Below are 21,325 nucleotides of genomic sequence, written 5' to 3' on the forward strand. Positions count from 1 at the left end.
ATTACCGCCACAACCACCTCCCTCCATCGCTGCCACCATCATCACTGTCACCTTCCAACACCACCACCACCCGAACCGCCACCGCCCCACAACACTGCCACCGCCACAATACTCTCCAGCAACACCCTCCACCTCCACCACTTTCCACTGCCACTGCCATCGTCATCACCACCGCACCTCTACAACCACAACCACAACTCTCCATCACTGTCATCACCGTCACCGCCATTGTCACAGCCACCTCGGCCGCTACCGTCATCCTTACCACCCACTAACATCATCTTCATTTTTATAATATTTGTCATTATTCAATATTTCACGAAACATAGGTTTATATTAATATAAATAAAATAATAACTTATACGGTGTATGACCAAATTAAACGTTATATAGTATTAAATTTTTATCACGCTTAATACTATTAGCTAGGTGAGTCCTTATACAATTATGCTATACAACATACCAATAACTTACCATACTATTTCAAAATCCAATATTTCTTGCATACACGTTATAAGATATGTCGATCAATCATGCTCCTAGCCTCCTAGGGCCACAACTCTATCAGCTGCTGTCTAATTTATTTTTTTACATGATGACATCAGGTTAATTTGTGCCAAGCCCAACTAATCAGGTTAATTTGTGCCAAGCCCAACTAATCATGTAGATGCTATTTTAAACAGTATATGAGAATTAATATGTCAAAATTGAAATAGAAATATATACATCTTTCTTTCATCGAATATTGGATAAGCAAATAACAGAAGAATGTCACATTTTTTAATATTTAACCAAAATATTAACAATGTCCTCAACCTGTGTTTAAATTGCCTAGCTTCAAATTAAAACCTGTACATATGAAATCAGTATGCAGGCTTCGAATTATGATCATGCATGCAGCAGTCACACAAGAAACTCATCCCCTATACGTACATGATACAGAGGAAATAGTCTAGTCTTCTCTTTTAATTTGGAGAAGAAAATAATTTGCAGTCATGTCAAGTATATCTATATCTATATATTGGAGAAGACTCATAGGTTCTCATTTGATAAAGTTTAGATATAGAAAGGGCCAGGGGTCAATAAAAATGTTAGGTGAAAATATTAAAAATAAAAAATAAACTATTTATCTTTAATAATCTTTATAGAGGGAGAGAATTTCAATTTGATTGGGTCGGCTCCACCTTTGATAGCTGTACACTTTGAGTTCAGGGATGATCAGTTTCACTTTGTTAGCTTTGCTCTATTCATGTTCTGTTGGTTTCAGGGATCTCGTGTAGTTTACTTTGATTTGTTAATATATAGACTCAGTCTAGCTACTCTACACAATAATAATGCTTCAAACTTCAAACCGTCATTCGGTAGCTAATAGCTAGCTAGTGCCTTGGAGTTTGTGCACCCAACCTCTCTCTGAATTCTGATATGTGTCTACTTCAATAGGATCAGAAAAGAGAGATTGCACTACCCCATTAAGGTGCTGTTTCTTTTCTTTTGGTCAAGGCCCTGAAACTTGGTACTGCCAATAACTTTACAAATTTTTTAATACATACATGTGTTTTTGTTTCACCAAAATCAACCTTAATTTAATATCATGTCTACATACTGTCAAAAAAGAAAAATTATCATGTTTACATTATATAATTAATTAGTATAATGCTAAGTAGAAGAATATAATCACTTGCAAGAAGGAAAATAAGGCTCTGCTTAATTAGAGTAGTTCGGCATATTTCTATTTTACATTAGAAAGATAAATTGCACCCGTTAAAAATCGATCACTGGACCTTTCTTATCCAACACAAATGTCTTAACTCCTACCACTTAAGCTAGGAGCTACCCTACGAAGACATAGTAGTTTAGCGTTTAGTTTAACTGTGTTTTTAAAAAAAAAAACTAAAAATTTAAAAACATTTAGCTTTCTCTTAGTTTTGTTTCTTGTTTTGTTAGTTTTTCGAAGCACTAAAAAAATTAAAAACAAATTTTTATTTACTGTCTTCGATTCGAATGATAGCTTAAGTGACAAGAACTGAATATATACATATGAGTTGGGAAGGGGAGGTCTAGGGTTCAAATCTTAGCAGGTGTCATTTATCTTTTCAAAAAAAAAAATATTAATACTAGAAGAGGTAAAAAATGTTTTAAAATTATAATTTTTTAATATTCGAAAACATCTAATTCAAACAGATTTTTTCTTAAAAAATGGTTTTAAAAATTAATTTCTAAAAAAAGTTTTTAAATGAGATAGAAGAAGAAAAGTAGAGAAATTAAGACAGAAAATTTGAATGGAAAATATGATGAATTTCTTTTTTGATAAGCAAAAGAATTATATTTGAAGAGGAGTACCCCTTGTACTTCAACCCAATACAAGAGATAGAGAGGGAAAACATGATGAATGCTGCAAAAGTGAATGTGAAACTCAAATGCAAATATGAATAATGCTAGACATGTCAATGATACTAGTAGCAGGATGAATTGATCATAAATAAAAACTTATTAGACAAAAGTGTAATGAATAACATAGTGATTTTATATGATACGCCACATCATCTAAGAGTACTTTTCATAATTAAATAAAACTTTAGATCACCTTAACCATAAAAAATCCAATACCATGTCTAACTATTCATAAAACTTATGTTGGAAACATGCTTCAAAATCCATTATTTTTTCCATGACATTTTCAAGTACATACATACATATATATATTTCGAGAAAATAATTTATAGATAATCGTACCTGAGACACCCAACAAACATATAAAATTAGAAGATTAAAAAGACAAGTAAATATATATGATAAAAAAGAGATAAAAAACAAAATGAGATGTCTGCTAATAAGTGCTATATATCCTATTTGTATGTCTTGACTAAGCTAGTATTGACATTTCTAATTCATTACAAATTGGGCGACATATATTGGTCTTTCTCACAGCCCTCTCTGACTTGTTAACAGTCTTTTCACTGCTACTACTAGTGCTTACTTACTCAAATTACTCGTTTACTGCTTCTTCTACCAAGAGTAGTGCTGTTTAGGTTACGCATTTTCTAATCAAATTCCAAACTAAAGATGTGTCCCCCCTATTGCAGTGACCCAGTGTCAAATCACAAGTTCTGCACCACCAAATATACATACAAGTAAAATGCAAGAAAAAGGCCAAAAAATGCAACAAAAAAACACATATAATTTGGAAATATCTAGTGCTACATTAAGGTAAAATAATTAAACTACTCATCATCGCATGTGAACTTCAAAATAGAAGATTACATAACAATTAACAATTAACTCTGAAGTCAAAATCAATTCTAGGAAACAGCCTAAATGGCTGTGCGCTTAGCTTTTAGGTTTCAGAATTAATTTCTGATAAAAGATAAACGGATCCAAACATGTTATGATATGTTTGGCAACTACTACTTACTAACTTGCATTTGATGGTGGCAATGCAGGAGGTTGTTGTTGCGGCTGCAATTGCGGTTGTGGACGCTTGCGCTTCTTCTTCTCGTAGCTAATCCCTCGCGCTTTCGCCTGCGAATCACGCACTTCACGCAGGTAGAGCCTCACTGCACGAGCACCAAAAGGGTTAGCCTCCGGTTTCCCACCATTCTCTTCAAAAGCAGCTCTGAGTCTTCCGATAAGCGCGTCGAGGCTCCCCCAAGCTTGCCGGAGAGGGCAAGGGCACGGTGCAGGTGGGTTCGGGTGGCCAAAGAAGGGACAGAGCTGCGTGTGAACCTTAGTTTTCCCGAACTGGTCGAGGTAGCGGAGGAATTCAAGGACGTGAGCGCCGCTGCAGCGAGAGAGGGTGAGTGGAGGACGGTGATTGCGGAGGTACTGGCCGAACGTGTTCCAGTCTCGGCGTTTTTGGTTCTCGTAGCGGCTGAGAGTGGCGGTGGAGGATGATGGTGGTGGTTGTTGTGGTGGTGATGAGGCTGATGATGAGGTGAAATTGGAGGTGCTTGAGGTGCCTGGTGTGAGTGTGGTGCTGAAGTTGATGGTGTTGTTGAGTACTGTAGAGTCAAAGTCTTGAAGGGAATTCATGATGAGTGATGACTAGTACTGTTTGTTTTTGTGATGAGATCTAAAGGGAGTACTGGTTGGATTGACTCTTTGATCTTTGCTTTGTTGTGACTGTTTGTAGCAAGGTTTTTTCTGTTTTGAAGAGAGGATGAGGGTTTTGAACAGTTGTGGACAGAGAGAGATTGTACAGGTGGTGATATGATATAAGGAGAAAGAAGATCTAGAGATCAGAAGCAAAGAAAAATGGCTTTGATCAGATTTCGGTAGGGATTCAACTTCAAGAGAGAGAGAGAGAGTGTGTGTGTTAAAGATTGGTGGAGGGTGTGGTAGGGATAGCGTAACAGGAATAAGGGTAAAACAACAGTTCAGACAGAGAGAGATAGGGTGGTCATTTTTTAGTCTTCATTCATTGATCATTGATAATCACTTATAGTATAGACCTTCACATGCAACTGATCATTTTCATCTCATCACATTATATTATACATCATTACATATTTACATCACATTCATTACCTGACTTAATTTGATAATCGTTAATTGTTAATTTTTCTTTTTAATAAGTGTACCTACATGAATCATTTGTGGTATTTTTGGCAAAAATATACTAATAGATCACTAATGGGGACAAGCACCTCTCAAACACTATTTTTCTTTGTATTCCTCACTTTATAATTTATCACATTGATATTTTATATATTATATCTCTCCTCTCTTCATTTTTTTACTTTAACATTGTACACCTTCCAGTGGCCTACAAAACATTTACGTTTTTCTAGTGTCGGAATAATTATATCTTTACATCTAAAAAATGAGGTGTGGGGAGGTGGATGAAGAGAGAGATAGAAAGAAAGGAGAGAGAAAGTAAAGATGTGATATGTGATTTAATTGATTTAGAAAAGAAAAATAAATAAAAATGAAAGTGAAAAAGAAGTGGAGATGTGCGTATATATTATAACTCTCTTTCCTTATTATATATATCACATTGGATTCATTAATTCTCTTTATTTTCTTCCTTTCGAATATTGATGCTTTGAGTGTGTACAACCAATTGAGTATCTACTTTAACATTTTCCTTTTTGCTACTAGGGTACCCTCAATTCCTTCGGTTTTTGATAACTCCTAGAATACTTGAAAGTGTAGTGATGGTAGGTGCTTTTTGCTAACCCTGTTTTTCTGAAACCATTTTTAGGAATTGACAGTGCCTTTGTTTTCTTCAGGGAAAAAAGGGAACCTGCTGAGTTGCTTTGACCTATCACAGGCCCAAGCAAAGAGAAGGAGGGACCAAGAGGGGGCTTGGCTTAATTGAGAAACAAGCAGGGGTTTGGTCTTTAGGGTTTTTGTGGAAATGGAAATCGGTTGAATATGACAGTGAGTGAGATGATTGATGTGATGATGCAGACTGATAAAAGTAATGGGTAGTAATAAAATTAGAAAATATTAAAATTTGCTTTCATGATTCTCTCTCTTGTGTTGATTGACAACACCTTTTCCGAAAAGACCTTTTTACCCTTGTTTGTCTGTCAGGAATAACTTTTTAGTGTGAGAAAATGGGATCATCAGCCATAGTTGCATATATGTATAGTAGACAGTTAGCATCATTAGATTGTTACTTTTAATGAAGTGCTAATCCCTAGATCTCTGTGTTCAGATTATAATGATTTCAATGATGACTGCAAAGGGCTTCAATTAAACCAGCTTATAAATAAAGCGGAAAATAATTACTTTAAATTTTTAGTTAAACTCAATGTAAGTTAACATTATAGCCAATGTTCATATTTCACTCAATGTGATAAATTTTACTTCTTTATTAGTATCTTGAAATATATAAAATCATTTGATTTTCGCCAAACCAAACCTTGACATCACCAAACTCCAGACCTTCTTTTTCCTACAAGGCTACAACATTCAAACATTTCCTAAGTTGAAATATTAGGTCAAGTTCTTCATAAGCACAATCAACAATAAATTTATAAGTCATTTTTACTTAATTCTTTATAATTAAACAAAGTAGATTACCCATAAATTTCTCTTCGCATATTGAAATTTTATCAACATTAAACTATCTGTTTCACTTTGACATTAAATATGAGGACATAATCATTGGAAAAAAATATCAAATACCATATTATAAAATGACTTATATTCATAAAAAAATTAAAAATTGAATAGAGATTCATTTTATATCAATGGAACCATCTCTTTCAAAATTGAAACAAACACCAGCCTTATAATAATGATTTTATCAGTTTTAATACAATTCAGTTCACTTTGTCTTTTTACACCAAAAAATCACTTTTTCTTTCTAATAATGATTATATTAAAAATTCCAAAAAATAACCACTTTTTCTTTCTTATCACGTCAGAGAATATATATTTAGTTAGCAAAAGTATATATGTTATAATTAAGGGGCCATGAAGGTGAACTTGGATACTTTTATTGTTGTTTCTAGTCTTGCAGGCCTTTGTTTTGTCATTCTAAGATGGATGTGGATAGGTCCTTGCTTCAACTTCGTCAGATGTCTTGGAGGCCCTTTGCCCTATATATGATCGCGAAGGCAATGACATTTCGGTGGTCTTTCTTTGGCTTTTGATCTTTGCTAGCTTCTGGAGAGGTTTTTTTAGATTGGTTGCATGCTTTTGTTTAAGATCTGGAAAAGGCCCTCCGAGGACATTCATATTTGTCTTGTCTGAGATTGCCGGAACTTAGCTTAATCTTTTGATTTTGTGAATTTTTCCTTTATTCATCGTTTTGATAATTGTGTGACAGATGTTTTGGCTAAAATTTCTTTTTCGCATGGTTTTATCATTTGGAATGAGGAAATTCCAGCGAAACTTTCCTTAATCCGATGATGTTGTTCCTCGTAGTGTTACTTTAGTTTTTTTTGTAAATATATTAGTGGTTAAAAGTAAGTTTAGACGGAAAAAATTGGACCAAAGATACTTAATGTTTTTTTGTGTGTGTGTAAGATAGGTGTTCTTCTTCGGTTCCTTCGGAGTCAATCATGTTCGAGCCGAGAACATTCACATTATGGTGAGACTAACTCTCCCAGCGAGGTTTTTCTCATCCACAAAACTCGAACCCGAGACCTTGCTAAAAACGAATCAAGTATGTACTACTTGAACCAACCATTGATACTTAATGTTTATTAAACAAGTGTAACTCATTCAATCAAGAGATCTAATCATCTAACCTCTCAAACCCAATATTGGTGAAGTCATAAAGCCTAAACATTCGGACCATGCTACTTTGCCTGAATTGTATCGTTTGACTTTGTCAATCGTGTGGAGAATGCCACTTCAATTTATGGCATGGAAAAGGGTGTAGGTCATGAAGCACACACAATGAGTGCTGTACCAATGATGCAACAAATTTTACCGGTTATAATCGGCACTAGTGCCGTTAGAGGCTTTGTAGGATGAGTTAATACGAGTTATGTTTAATATCACATTATCACTTGACTCTAAACTTGAAATTGTCCTATATTAAAAGAAATTCGATGATGTACAAGTTTTAAAAAATCGGACCACAAAAGAGCGGGTTTGGGTTGACCTGAAAAACAAATTAAATGACAATTTTAAATCTCATAAAGAATTATAAATACTTTTTATTATGTAAAAACACTAATTTCCAATCCTATTATGAAGTATAAAAGAAGCTATACATATATTAGATTGTTTTTTTTTTTTATTTCGCATGGTACAATGTTCCAATCCAACTATACAATGATGCATTTTTAGTAAAAGTCTTCGTGGAACGGATTGAGACGAGTTGTGCTTGTCTTTCACCCGGCCCTAAATATTGACTAGATCAATTTTTTAAACCCAAACTCATCCATAGACCCAAAGAAACATGATTACATGATGAGGTGCTTGTTGAATGGACTTTAGTCAGGACAGGTGAAGGGGCAAGGTCGGGTCTTGTACACCCATAAGTGTCACACAGTTTGTGAATTAATCTCCTTAACTCCTTGTTGGCTTGTCACCAGTATGGGCATACCTAACAGCACTATCACTATCTCCCGCCGTGTAACTTCTGGAAATTTGCAAAGATTCAATATTTTAGTATTCGCAAATCGCAACCTAAATTTGGTTTTTACTTTCCGTTTGTGCAACATAAGTTTTCACTATACATTTTGCAAATTTCTATTTACCTTACTCACTTTCACTTATTCACCTAAATTTTGCAATTGTTGGAATGGATTCAGGCTACCACATTCAAGTTTGCACAAGCTAAATAACTGATTACTGAAAATTAGAATGCGATAGCTTTTTTAAGCTACATTAAACTATCACAATCTAATTTGCGGTATATGCTAAAAGCTTTTTTAAGTTACATTAAACTATCACAGTCTAATTTGCGGTATATGCGAAATCGCAACATACCGCAAACTAGAATGCAATAACTTGAAATGCAAACTAGAATGCATTAGTTGTGAAGATGTGCTAGATTTGTGAATGCGATAGTTGTAGCTGTGAAGAAAAGGAAGATGGCGAAGAGATTAAATGGTTAGTGGTGTTTTAATCTTTTTTAAACTTTAATTAAAGAATGCAATGCATATCTAGTAGGGCACATCAAATTTCATGTGTTTGAAAACAAAACCTCCGAGTCTTCAGACCTCAGAATTTCCACAATTTACAGAGTCTAAGCAGTGTATTTGAGATCAATAACTTACACCAGACACAATTTACCTTCCAGAAGAGATAATTTGGACCCACAAGTACTCAGAAAGAAGCATATGAAATCAACCTATTCACAAAATCCCCATGTGGGATCTGGATAATTCTAGTATAAATATTTTTCTGTTTGGCATCTCTCAAGCTGTAAACAAATTTTCACTGGGAATTCATTTTCATTTTTCTTGATAAACATATGTTACTACTCTCATGCAACAGGCAAGGGCATTGCAGGCTTCTCGACAGTGTTTTGAATCTCAAACACGATATAACTTTATGACCTGGTCTATCTTAGCTCGACACACAGGGCAACCCCATTTCTTTGTTTTCACCTCGTTCAAGCAAGACATGCATCCAGCAACATGGCCACAAGGTATGCATGCCCCTTCTGCAGGAGCATCTAAACATATCACGCATGTTGAACCGATTTCACCAGCACTTTGTCCTTCTTCAGGTAGCTTCTCAACAGCTGAAGATGATGATGATATATCCAGAGGGCTTAAATCGATTGATGGATAATGAATGGGGCCATCTACTGGAATTTCATCATTAATAGGAGGAGCCGATGGATTGAAATCCAGACCACTAGGAAGGCCAGCTGAAACACTGACACCTGTGTTAGCTTCATGTACAGACTCACTAAAATTTGTGCCTGGATTTGGTGTACCCAGAAAACCATGCTTGCTTGTATCCACTCCACTGACTGAAGAGCTTGCTTCGATGTTTGGATGGGCGTCAGGAACGGTTGGCCTTTCTTGCAAGGCATGCTGAATGGATGCATTGATAGCCATAGCCAACTCTGGATCTTCTGCAGCTGGTGGTGCTGTTGGGGGAACTGTAGTCACATTACTTAGCAAAAATGCTGGATTTGCCTGAAAAAATTGAAAATTAAAGCATCACGCAATGGGCAAGGGAGTAAAGCATCAAATATCTGCGAACCTTTGTAAACATTTTCTTGGCTGCAAATAACTAAGGAGAACTACAAGAAAAATATCAGAACTATTTTTTTATTAATCATTTTGAAAAGCAACCATTAGAAATTTGATTCAAGAAATATACACTCCAAGAAGATAGTGTAAATAAAGATAATGGGAAGGCCATAATATATGCTTTGAAGATTTGAATTGATACAGAAAATCAAGGTCAATCGCCAGAGGAAGTAATAACCAAAACAACATTTTGATGGAGAGGAAATCAGAATGTTTGCACCATTTTTTGGTTTTCAGGAAAATAATGAGATTGAGAAAATTTTCATCGTTAATTACATTAAAATTGCACGGATTTTGTAGATATCGCGAAGCAAAACAAATTCTGATTTTCTGAGAGAAAAAAATCCCTCCATCTTTGAGTATAACATTCGCCTTCCCTCTTTCACGACACAAGGACAGTGAGAAATTAGGCTATTTGCTAATTTACAAAGTATCTTCAAAACCCAAAACTTCAGTAGCATATCATTGAAAATTCATATTGCAGGGTTGTTGTTTTTTCCTTTTACACTTTTGGGCTGTTTTTGAGAAAAATCTTTTTCCCAGTTTCTAACTTATTCATTGAGCTTCAATACGGTTCCTTTCCATCTAAGATAAAACCCCATTGTGAAGTCCAAAATTCCCTCTACTGCCAAGTCTTTTATTAGTAATGTGGTGCTTAAAACTTAAAAGAACTACTATTCATGGTGTGTAGGATCTCATAGACCATACAAGGCTCTTTGTCAAGATATGAGTCATGAACTATGGCACTTGCTCAACTTATGGGAATTCTTTGTTTGCCATTTTTTCTGGTTGATGGGTGTGCCTTAGATCAATAACAACATATAGAAAACTATTAAGCACAATATTCCAAAGAAAACACAGGAGAGATTATACAGTTACACTTTAAAACAAAATTTACAGACAGAATAACATAAGTGTACATGGCATGTGACAAACCTGCGGAATTCCTTTGCAAGCATTAGAAAACCATGTAAGTTGTTGCCTATCATTCTCACTTGCAGGCCCAAATTTAAAGCGTTTTCCTGGAAAGAGGCAGACAGAAATTAACAGAATAAAAATCAGTCAAGATGGAAGGAAGGAAGCATTTCCTTTATGGAAAACCATGCTGTCACTGTCAAACTCTACCGAAATTATGATCCTAGGGAAAAAATAGACTCTACTAAATTGCATGTAAACTCGCTGATAGTCAAACTTGCTCGAGTTCAAGTGAACTTTGAAAAAATTCAGTAAACTCTAGATTATAGAAGTGAGTTTTCAAGTTTGGGTTGGCACATGGTTTGGGCCTCAAAAAACACAGCTTTCATTGATTTTGTTGTGTCCTTCGGTGGAGTCGCCTACATTATGTAACATGCATAGGCTTTATATCTTCCGTATTTTTTCTGTTTAGTTAAATGACGAAAAACTATTAAGTACTGGGCTAGTATAATATAACAGTTGGATCTTGTTTGAGATATGTTTTTCAATCTATTACTTTGTTATGCTGATTGTTGATTATGAATAAGACATTCAATTATGTCTGGGTACTAGGATCTATTTTCTATAGAAATTTTTGAAGGATGTAATCTCTTACATCACTAGACACGAGTTTACTAAAACTTTGGAGTAGAGTGTAATACTCAACAATACACATTGAAGGACCGCTCGCATATATTTCTGGATTTTAGGGAAAAGCAAGGAAGTTTTCAATCTTCATTTCTTGTCACATTTTTTTTTAAATTGTAGAGTTCAAATATTGTTAAATAAAAAAGTATATGGTTATAAAAGAAAATCTAATGTAAGAATTATATAATTGAGATTTCTAAATACCCAGACTCCAGTACTTTATCTTTATCTCAACTTCCCTTATATTCCTCTACTCTGATCACCACTATTTTTTCTCTTAAATATACACAAGTTGACAAGTATATCTACTACTTTCAAGTGATATAAAAAAAAAATACCAAAGGTCCGTGATAAGGGATGGGTAACAAAAACAGAAAAATGAAGACACTCAGGAAAAGAGAAAAAAAACTCAGTATAGGAGATTACTTGAAGTGAAATCAGCGATTGTCACCGACGGATCAGACTGGTGAAGCTTTGGTTCTTCCAAATTGGCTTTCCACAGAGGAATAATTGTCCGTGGTTGTGCTTCCTGCTCATTTAATTATATATTCATATGCTTTCAGAGTACATGTAAATAGAGATGATGAAGAGGGAAATATCCAGAAACTAGAAAAGCACCAATTCAAGTCTTATGTGTTATTTGCAAAGGTAAACAGACACCAGTAGTTACAAGCATTTCAATGTCCCTATTATAGTCTAAAATTTTTTCCTCTTCGAAGAAAAGTAAAACAAGGTAGTAGCTCAAACATCTTCTTGTTAATGGAACTTAATTATTATTTCTCTTGGTGCGTGTGATATGTGAAAGAACGATTAAATGGTAAGAATACCTGCAAAGAAGAATACACGGCAAGCTCCAACTTGTAAGGTCGGGTAAGATTACGGGAGCCAACTGGTAAAACAGCCACCCAACTGCAAAGAAGATTAATCGATGAGCATAATCACAAATGTCTTACTAAAAGTTCCTCCTTAGCAAAAAGTAAATACTAAATTGCAAGTTGTCTGGATGTAAACCCAATCATCTAGCAATAAAGCTAGAACAACTAGAAATAAAATAGCAAATGCAGAAGTGAACTGAGATGCTTCAACAATATGTCACATGATACTCACACTTTTCTTGATACCAACTGCGGAGCTACAACTTCTAGAAACCCAGGTCCATGAAACTCCCGCAACCAACCGGAGAACAAGCATAGATGGCTCTGCAAAACAATAATCGTCACTTGAATAAGTTAGGTACTTCAGGTGTCATGATATAGAGAAGAAGGAGAAAACAGACAGCCCATTTAACTTGATGTAGCAACAGGATGATATAAAATTCCAAAAGTTTAAATGTTACCTCAATTGCCCGAACAACATTGCTGTGTCCTTTAGCCCTGGCAACCTCAAGAGCAGTTTGACAATCATCATTCAAGACCAAAGGATTGGCTGAAAAGTTGAGCAGCAAAACCCCATATAAATAACATTCATTGGAGTTTCCAAAATTCAAATGACTGAAAATAGGCACATCTTTGCAGATATATGGACACATGAACATACCTCCACTCGCTAGAAGTAACTTAACAATACTTTCAAGGCCCCTTTTAGCTGCATGATGCAATGGAGTCCCAGCATGACGTCCTGCACAATTGTTGAAAGCAATCAATGAAGCAAATAGAAAATATCAAAATAAAAATCAGCTTCATTTTTCAATTTCCACTACAATACTTATTCAGACAAATTAAGTATAACAGCAGAGACGAACAACTATCTCAACTAAGAAATCTACAGTCTATGCAAACATCTAAAACTAAAACTAGGCAACTCGGTTACTTCATTTTCACTTTTCAGACACTTCTGGGGTTACTTATGCTACAAATTATCAAGTTTTATCCAATGGAAAATTGGCAATTCAAAATTAAAATCACTTCCCCATAAGCTAATATACAAAGCCAGAAACCATAACAAGCTAGAAAGTAACCAATACCGGGACGATAAGCATTGACATTGGCTCCAAGTTCTATCAAAGTTTTAGCAACATTACAAAGCTCAGGATTCATACAAGCAACAATCAAAGGTGTCTTCCCTTCTCTGTCCATCCACTGCATCAAAAAAAAAAACATTTTTATCACAATCAACAACAAAACCAATGGATCCAAATCCAAAATCATCACCCCCTTAATAAAAAGTAATAATAATGCCAAATACATATAATTTAATAGTGATGATGATGATGATGAAAAATCACATTTTTCATGGAAAATTTGGTACAGTTGATTTACCTCAAGGCCTGCACCTTCTCTGTGAAGGGTTTTGATTCCTTCGGAGTTCCCATAACTGACTTGCTGGTAGAGCAACTCGCTTTTGGATTGTCCTTGCCCCATCAGGTAAATACGAATTCCCAACCAAATTTTGGGATTTTTTTTTGGTTTACTTTATGTATAAAATTTCACAGGAAATGAGAAGTTGATTTTTTTTTGGGTATGAAATGGGAAAATAGGTAGAATTGAATTGAATGATAAAATGATTTTCCAGGAAAATCAGAGAAATTTCCTGGAAAATGTGAAGTAGTGAGAAAATGGGGAAATTGGAAGTGAAGAAGGACAATAATTGGGGATAGTGTGGGGGTAAAAGTGTAATTATGCAAGAAATGATTATGACAAATGCTTATTTCCAAACAAAACTCGCGTTAATTATTTCTTGGGGATGAAGGAAATGGACGCTTTCGGTGAAGGACTTATGCAATGCATGCACCTAATTTGTTAGAGAATCCACTTAATATAACAATATAATCGTCATTACTTATAATATATATTTTATAATTTTTATTTTGTTACAAAAGGAAATAAGAAAACAAGAAAAGCAAACTAAGCAACTATATCCTGGCAAAGCAGAGGTACCACCGTTGATGGGGGAAATCGCCAGACCTTCCAACTCTCAATGATCGCTAGTTTCGCCAATACATCCGCAACTCTATTCATCTCCCGAGGAATATGAACCACGGACACATTCCAATTCATGGCTAACAAAGCTCCAATAAGCAAAATCACCTCCTCATTCCAATAGTTATGTATATCACTGTTGTTCGTGATAACATGTTGCACCTCAAAGTAATCTACATAGCACACCACATTACGCAACCCAAGCTCCCAAGTATGCAATAATCCTTTATGAAGCGCTTTTAGCTCCGCCTTGAATGCATCTCCAGCACCCAGTATTATTGAGAAACCTGACATCCATCGCCCGTTCCTGTCACGAACCACTCCCCCTTCTCCCATTCGATTCAAGTCTCGCTGCCAGCTTCCATCTGTGTGGAGCATGACGTGATCACCTCCATGAACCGCTACTGCTGCGTTTTGATTCGTCCTACTCCCCCCCACTGCTGGAACTCTACTACATCGATGGCTATCCGTTGCAGAACCTCCGCGGGTTGCCATGGCTGCTGCTCAAATACAAAGTTGTTCCTCCACCTCCATAAGTTCCAAGTAACAAAACAGTTATAGAGATGTTGAATTCTCAAGTTAAGGGCCTGTTTGGTTTGAGAAAACATTTTCTATTTTCATTTTCTGTTTTCATATTCTAAAAATGATTTTCATTTTCAAATTTTTGAAATTAAGAATATATGTTTGGTTTAACTTCATATTTTTCATTTTCTGGAAATGAAAATATTGAAAATGTGTTTGGTTAAACTATTTTCAAATGATTATGAAAATAACTTTTAAATAATAAAAGAGTATATCTAAAACTATTCATATATAATAACTTTTATATATGAATAATTTATGAACAAATTTTATTATGTGGGTTATTAATGATAATAAAAATTTATTTTTTAACATCTAAAAAAATTAAAATGAGAATGGAATAAAAAAATATAAATTAGTACAAAACATTCTGAACAAAATAATTATAAATATGGATAAAAAAATATTGACGTTATGTTTGTTTGTATAGATAACGTAAATATGGATAAACATGAGTAGTTTGACTTAATTTCAATTTTTTTTTTTTTTGACTTGAATACATGATTAATAACAAATTGAATAAAATAAAAAGTAAAAATAAAAAGGATTTTAATAAAATATGGATGATGACAAATTTCTCGTGATGCAGTAACAGATGGCACCGAACCAAATAAAGTACTATTGTGTTAAAAAGGATAAATTTTAGTGTGTGCAGGATTTGAGCCCAGGATGCGTAAGTACTTAAAGCAAATACAAATTAAAGTTCCACTTATTTACAAGACAGCCACCGCGTGTCTACTGTTTCCATTTTCACGGATTTTCAAAGAAAATAATGAAAACGTCTTTTTTTTATTTTCAGATTTGAGCCCATTTCCGAAAATATTTTCTAAGAAAACATTTTCAAAAAATTAACCAAACATATTTTCACTCCTATTTTCTAATTTTAGTGAAAATGAAAATAGAAAACGCACAAACCAAACAGGCCCTAAGTTGTCAAGCAAAAAAATTGTTAGAACAATTCGTGTTAGATTCCTCAAAAAGTCAAATTTAAGTCGAAAACCTTATCTTCAAACTTAGAAAGAATGTGTAAGTATTAATGGATATGAGAGGCAACTAATGATCTTAAAAAGAAGTGGAAAACCTTGTATTTCAACTTAGTTAAAATGCCAAAGTTGTCAAGACAAGAAAGACAACCATTTCCTCTTGAAAATGGGTCGCGAATATTTAAATTCAAATTCAAATACGTTTCAAGGCAGCAAGAACACAACTTATCATGAAGAAACATTCCATTGACACATAGAGAAGTGAGGGCTAAGTCGCAAGACGCGTGAAAACTTTAGAATGATGAAGGCTATTCGTAGTGTAGTTAATTATCCATTTTATTAGTTGTTAGGACACTTAGACTCTAAATAGGATTTCATTTGTAAATGGAAGGGATTCACAATTACGTACTCGAAACTCTAACATCATACGTCCATCCGAGTGACAATGGTCTAGAGGACTAGAATTGAATATGAGTTGTTGAAACATTTTATTTTTCAATGTAATTTACAACTTCTGTTCATTTATTTTCATTTACCTTTTCTACTTGTTTCATGACTTTCATCTCATTCGTCGTTAAATTTTTTTATTTCCACCAACTATGCTTTCTATATTTCCAATGAGATTAATTCTTTTTTTTCTATCACCAGATTAATTCTTTAATCACCTTCTCTGGACTTTTCTTGATTACGAATTTCTACATGGACAAATAGAAATGAGAATATGAAAAAGACTCCTAATTAGCAATGACCAATTAATATAATTAGAAACTTGAGAAATAGAATTAAGAATCAAGAAGTTTGTTAGCTAAATTAGAATTGAGAAAATCAGAAACAATTATATTCATAATCTAGTCAAACAACAAATTGATTTAAGATAGACTTTGATATCATGTTAGAAATTAAGAGACCTATACTTAACTAAAAAAACTTGCTCAAGAGTTGAGATTTGCACTACCTTTATAAATGTTATTTATGTTTTATCTCAAGTCAATGTGAGACTTAAAAAAAAAACTCATGTGTGAAAGATAAAACCATTTTCTCAAATCATGCTTGTTTTCCTGAACAATAGAGATCTCTAAAAATTGGTACTTGTATTTAATCCATTGGGTTTGATAATTGGGTTCATCCCTATATTGTTGTTGCAATAGGTGGCCTTAAATTTGTTTTTATATATATATTATATAAGTTTATATCATCATATCTTATTTGATATGTCAAACAAGTCTGAGTTGAGTTTATACTTTATACACAAAGTACAGGCATGTGACACATATACAACAATGATATATTCACACCTCATTTTTTATACATTTCATTTCACTTATTTTTATTTTTATTAATTCCAGCTTGGGTCCCTGATGTTTCAGAAATGTGCGATTTGCATCCCCCGTGTTTAAAATGTGCGGTCAAGCTCCCTGACGTTTCTAAAATGTGCGATCGAAGCCCTTCCGTCCATATCCGTTTGGTTCCGTCTGTTGACCAAATGGAGTTGCGTCCACGTGTAATAAAACGAGCGAATTTACTCCCTAATCTTTCATCTTTGTGCAATTTGCCTCCCTAATGTTTAAAATGAGCGAATTTACTCCCTCATGTTTCAATAAAATTTAAAATAAAACAATTTAATTAAAACACTAAATAATATCAGAATATAACTAAATATAAATTATAAAAAATCCAAATCAGTTCATCTTTTTCACCTGTAATCTCACTCTCTTCACCATAGCCATAACCACCAAGGTCTACCATATACAACCAACCCCAAACCACCACCTCTTCCTTCTGAACTCACTATCTTCTTCTTCTCCTTTAGATCTGAACCTGCTATTCTCCATTACAAAACCGACATCTACAAAATCGACATCAATTTTTTCTGTTCAAATCCCTAAATCTCAACTCTCACAACTTCAGTGAGGACATCATCCTTAAACATGTAGAACGCCACTCTCAGTATGCTCACAAGGAACGCTATCACCTCCTGCAAATCCCTTAGTTGCACTCTCCTTTATGGGTTTCGTTGCTTTGATGATTTCTGGGTTTTCTAGGTAGTAACTGATGGCTTGCTGCAGATCTGGATGTGGCTCTGAGGTATTGCAATGGCCACGAATTTCAGCCAGAGAGGGCAACGATGATTTTGAAAGATGAATGGGTGGCTAAATCCGATGAGATGAAAATGGCTTAACCCTCTCTAAATTTAATGGGGTTTTACCTCCTCCCATCTTCCTGATTTATAGTTTCTTACATTATTTATGTGTTTTTTGTTTGTGCTGAATTTGTTTTTTCATGAAAGATGGAGAGAAATGTGTGTGTTTGAAAGTGGGTGATGAAATAGGGAGAAAATTGTTATTACTATTCTTGATAAAGGTGTTGTTTTGTTAACGAACATGAATTGAAGAATCATTTTTTTTTTCTTGAATTGTTGTTGATTTGAATCTGTTTCAGGTTATGTTACTTTGATAATGACTGATTTGTTTTCATTCAAGATTAATGATATGTTTTTTTCTGAAACAAATTAATGATCTTTTTTTATTACAATCTGTTAAAGATTTATTTTTTGAAATTCTGTTTTTAAATATTAGGGAGGCAAATTGCACAAAGATGAAAGATCAGGGAGTGAATTCGCTCGTTTTATTACACGTGGACGCAGCTCCGTTTGGTCAACAGACGGAACCAAATAGATATGTACGGAAGGGCTTCGATCGCACGTTTTAGAAACGCCAGGGAGCTTGACCGCACGTTTTTAACATGGGGGACGCAAATCACACATTTCTGAAACATCAGGGACCCAAACTGAAATTAAGCCTTATTTTTATCTATCTCCCCTTCCACCTCTTTCCACCTCAACTTAGAGGTGTGAAAAAACAATTATTCCAGACATATTGTACACCACGAGATGAAACTCTGAAATGGAGTTATGATAATATGCACGTTAGTGTACAATTTTGTGGTTATCGTTTTCGAAGCAAAGTGGAAACAGGTGGATGTAGTTATCCTACCTAATTGACAGTCAAACACAACCAAATTACACTGTTTAGAAATCTAAAGAAGAAATTAGATTTATAATTTAAAAAGCTATCATTCCACATGGAAGGAGACAACATGGTGGGCTTCATAGAAATGAGCTTTAATTTCATTATAAATTATAATAATAGCTTAGCACATAAGGTTGCTCGATCTACAGTGCCGTCAATTGTGCTGAAAGCGATGTGTTTGGAATAGCAAACAGGTTCCTTTTGGGTTTTCATTTTATTATATGGCAACTTGTGCTAAGGCACTAGATAAAATGTGCTAGAACATTTGATGCATACAATATGGTGGGCAACTTCTCTAGCATCAAATTTTATTATGTGTTTAAGATTGCTAAATATGTATCTTATGTCTAGAAAATGTGCTAAGGCACTAGATAAAAGTCATGCTGCTTTTATTAAATTAAAGTCGAATGCTACTCAAACAAACCATAGTAGTATGATTTGTCGTTAAGAAACTAATTTGGTTAATTTTGTGCCTACTTCTTTTGGGCTATATAGTCTTACTATTATGCATTTTACGGTATTTTTAAATTTAAACATGATTGGCAAAAATAAAACATATAGACATGATATTAACATTATTTTAAGTTTTTGAAAGAAATATGTAGAAATTCTAAAAAAAAGATCAATTAAATGATAAGGTTATTGCAGAAGATGACACATGGCGTATTGAAAATAAGAATATATTATGAGAAATTCTCATATTTATGAGTAATGAGTCAAATTTGGTATATAGAGGTTGATGGGTTGAAAGTGATTTTTTTATTTGATTTATTTTGGTTTAGAAATGATTATTGTTTTTGGAGCATGACATAAAAATCAGGATTTGAATTGATTGGTAAATTAACTTCTATGTATGTTTAAATGAGATTTGGTCTCAATAAACTTAGTTGTCAATCTTACCTAGAGTTGGTAAAAATAGGTAAACAGATAAGGATAACACTATCGATTTAAAAATTAAAATCAAATCCAATCAAAATTGAGTGAATTTCCAAATACAAATACATATAGTTTAATTTAAACAGATTTCATATTGATATCCTTTTTTGATTGAAACTTCTGGAAAGAATGCTAGAGAAATCAACCAATGACCAAACACATGTTGTGATGGTTCAGATACTAATGATGCACTGCTTCTCATCGGAAAATTGTGTGTTCAATTATCGTTATCGATGTAAAAATTGTGTTAATGAGTGATTTGGAAGCACATTAATTTGTAAGTAGTCTATAGTCTATGAAACATGCTTTGATCCATGATGGTGAGGGAAACTAAACGCACCCAAACTTTTATTCATGAAAAAAGTAATTCAAACCAATGGTACTCCAGTAATTCTCTTGACAAATGACGTGCCAATGTGACACCATAAATATAGTTGGGACTTGAGTTTGAGAAGAAAGAAATTATATAAAATTAGTACTGCATCAAAGCTTCCTTCATCACTAGAACATTTCTAATTAAGTTGTAGCCCTCCGCCAGCTTTAGTGGACCTTCCTCCAATCCATTCCATTACTTCCCTTTCCAACTCTCCCTCCCTTATCCAACCAAAAAGCCATTGATTGCTAGGATGTCAAGTCTAAGGCTAGGAAAGAAGCTTCAACCTGCTAAGAGAGCATGGAAGAGCTTCTCCACCAGACTGCAATCAAGAGTACACAAGGTCAACATTCCTAAAGCCATCAAATCCACCTATAAACAGCTCCTTGTGACCTTGCATTCCCTCACTTCTAGAACAACACCACATGCTGCTTCTAACCACCATGTTCATAGGCATAGCAAAAAGAACATCCCTGCTGTACGCATCGATGACCTCTTTGCTGAGCATGCTTCTTCTTCCATCCATCTGGATGCCAACAAGGGCCATCATGCAAGAGGGGAAACAAGCAGAGGGAAAGAGGTAGCGCCGGTTGGCATGGAAGAGGATGAGGAAGACATGGGAGGTGGGAGCAGTGGTATAGAAACTATTGAGGATGCATGGAAGATTGTAGTTGCTAAGTCACCTAAGCTGCAGGTAGATGAGAAAACAAGGGAGTCTAAGTCACCTCAGCTTCAGGTGGATGAGAAAGCAGAGGAGTTCATCTCCAAGTTTCATCAAGATATGAGGATTCAGAAAGAGAGGTCTCTGCTGGAATCACAGGAAAGGCTAGATCGAAATGGCTGAAAGAAACTTGATTCCCACTATCTATTCTCTCTACCACATCGTATGTGATTCATAGTAACATGGTACATGGTTGATTGGGATTGCTTTTCTAGTGCTTCATCTTGGGTTATCACATGGAGTGGATTTGCAAGGAAGTTATGACAAGATATCTTGGATTTTTTTAAGGAATTATTTTTCCTTTGCCTGGTTTTAAATTTAATTCTTCATTCTTAGCTCACAGGAAATACTCAATTGTGGATTTATTTTACTCTGATCAACTCAGTTTGTAAACAATGTAATATAAGTCAGAAAGAGCATTATTGTTCTTGTTTTTCAGTGTGCAACACAATGTGTTTCATCCATTTATTAGGTGTATGTTTGACATTCTGTTTGACTCAACAATTT

At 34.5% G+C, this 21,325-nt stretch overlaps 3 protein-coding genes across 3 annotated transcripts; 1 reads left to right on the top strand and 2 right to left on the bottom strand.

Moving 5' to 3' along the window:
• Positions 1 to 2,856: 2,856 nt before the first annotated feature.
• LOC130717305 (protein LIGHT-DEPENDENT SHORT HYPOCOTYLS 4-like) lies at positions 2,857 to 4,423 on the bottom strand. The gene has a single exon (XM_057567487.1). It carries the CDS (start codon positions 4,027 to 4,029, stop codon positions 3,412 to 3,414), a length of 618 nt encoding a protein of 205 aa, XP_057423470.1. The 5' UTR covers positions 4,030 to 4,423; the 3' UTR covers positions 2,857 to 3,411.
• A 4,165-nt stretch (positions 4,424 to 8,588) lies between these two features.
• LOC130717304 (putative E3 ubiquitin-protein ligase XBAT35) lies at positions 8,589 to 13,839 on the bottom strand. Its single transcript, XM_057567486.1, has 9 exons — positions 13,535 to 13,839; positions 13,240 to 13,354; positions 12,813 to 12,893; positions 12,613 to 12,701; positions 12,384 to 12,475; positions 12,104 to 12,185; positions 11,703 to 11,805; positions 10,611 to 10,696; positions 8,589 to 9,557 (listed from the first exon to the last, which is right to left on the bottom strand). Exons 1-9 carry the CDS (start codon positions 13,634 to 13,636, stop codon positions 8,943 to 8,945), a joined length of 1,365 nt encoding a protein of 454 aa, XP_057423469.1. The 5' UTR covers positions 13,637 to 13,839; the 3' UTR covers positions 8,589 to 8,942.
• A 6,328-nt stretch (positions 13,840 to 20,167) lies between these two features.
• Positions 20,168 to 21,264, top strand: LOC130718211 (uncharacterized). The gene has a single exon (XM_057568734.1). The coding sequence runs from the start codon at positions 20,351 to 20,353 to the stop codon at positions 20,939 to 20,941; it is 591 nt and encodes a 196-aa protein (XP_057424717.1). The 5' UTR covers positions 20,168 to 20,350; the 3' UTR covers positions 20,942 to 21,264.
• The last annotated feature ends 61 nt before the right edge of the window (positions 21,265 to 21,325 follow it).

The sequence above is a fragment of the Lotus japonicus genome, chromosome 5 (assembly GCF_012489685.1).
Source record: "Lotus japonicus ecotype B-129 chromosome 5, LjGifu_v1.2".
NCBI classification, from domain to species: Eukaryota; Viridiplantae; Streptophyta; class Magnoliopsida; order Fabales; family Fabaceae; genus Lotus; species Lotus japonicus.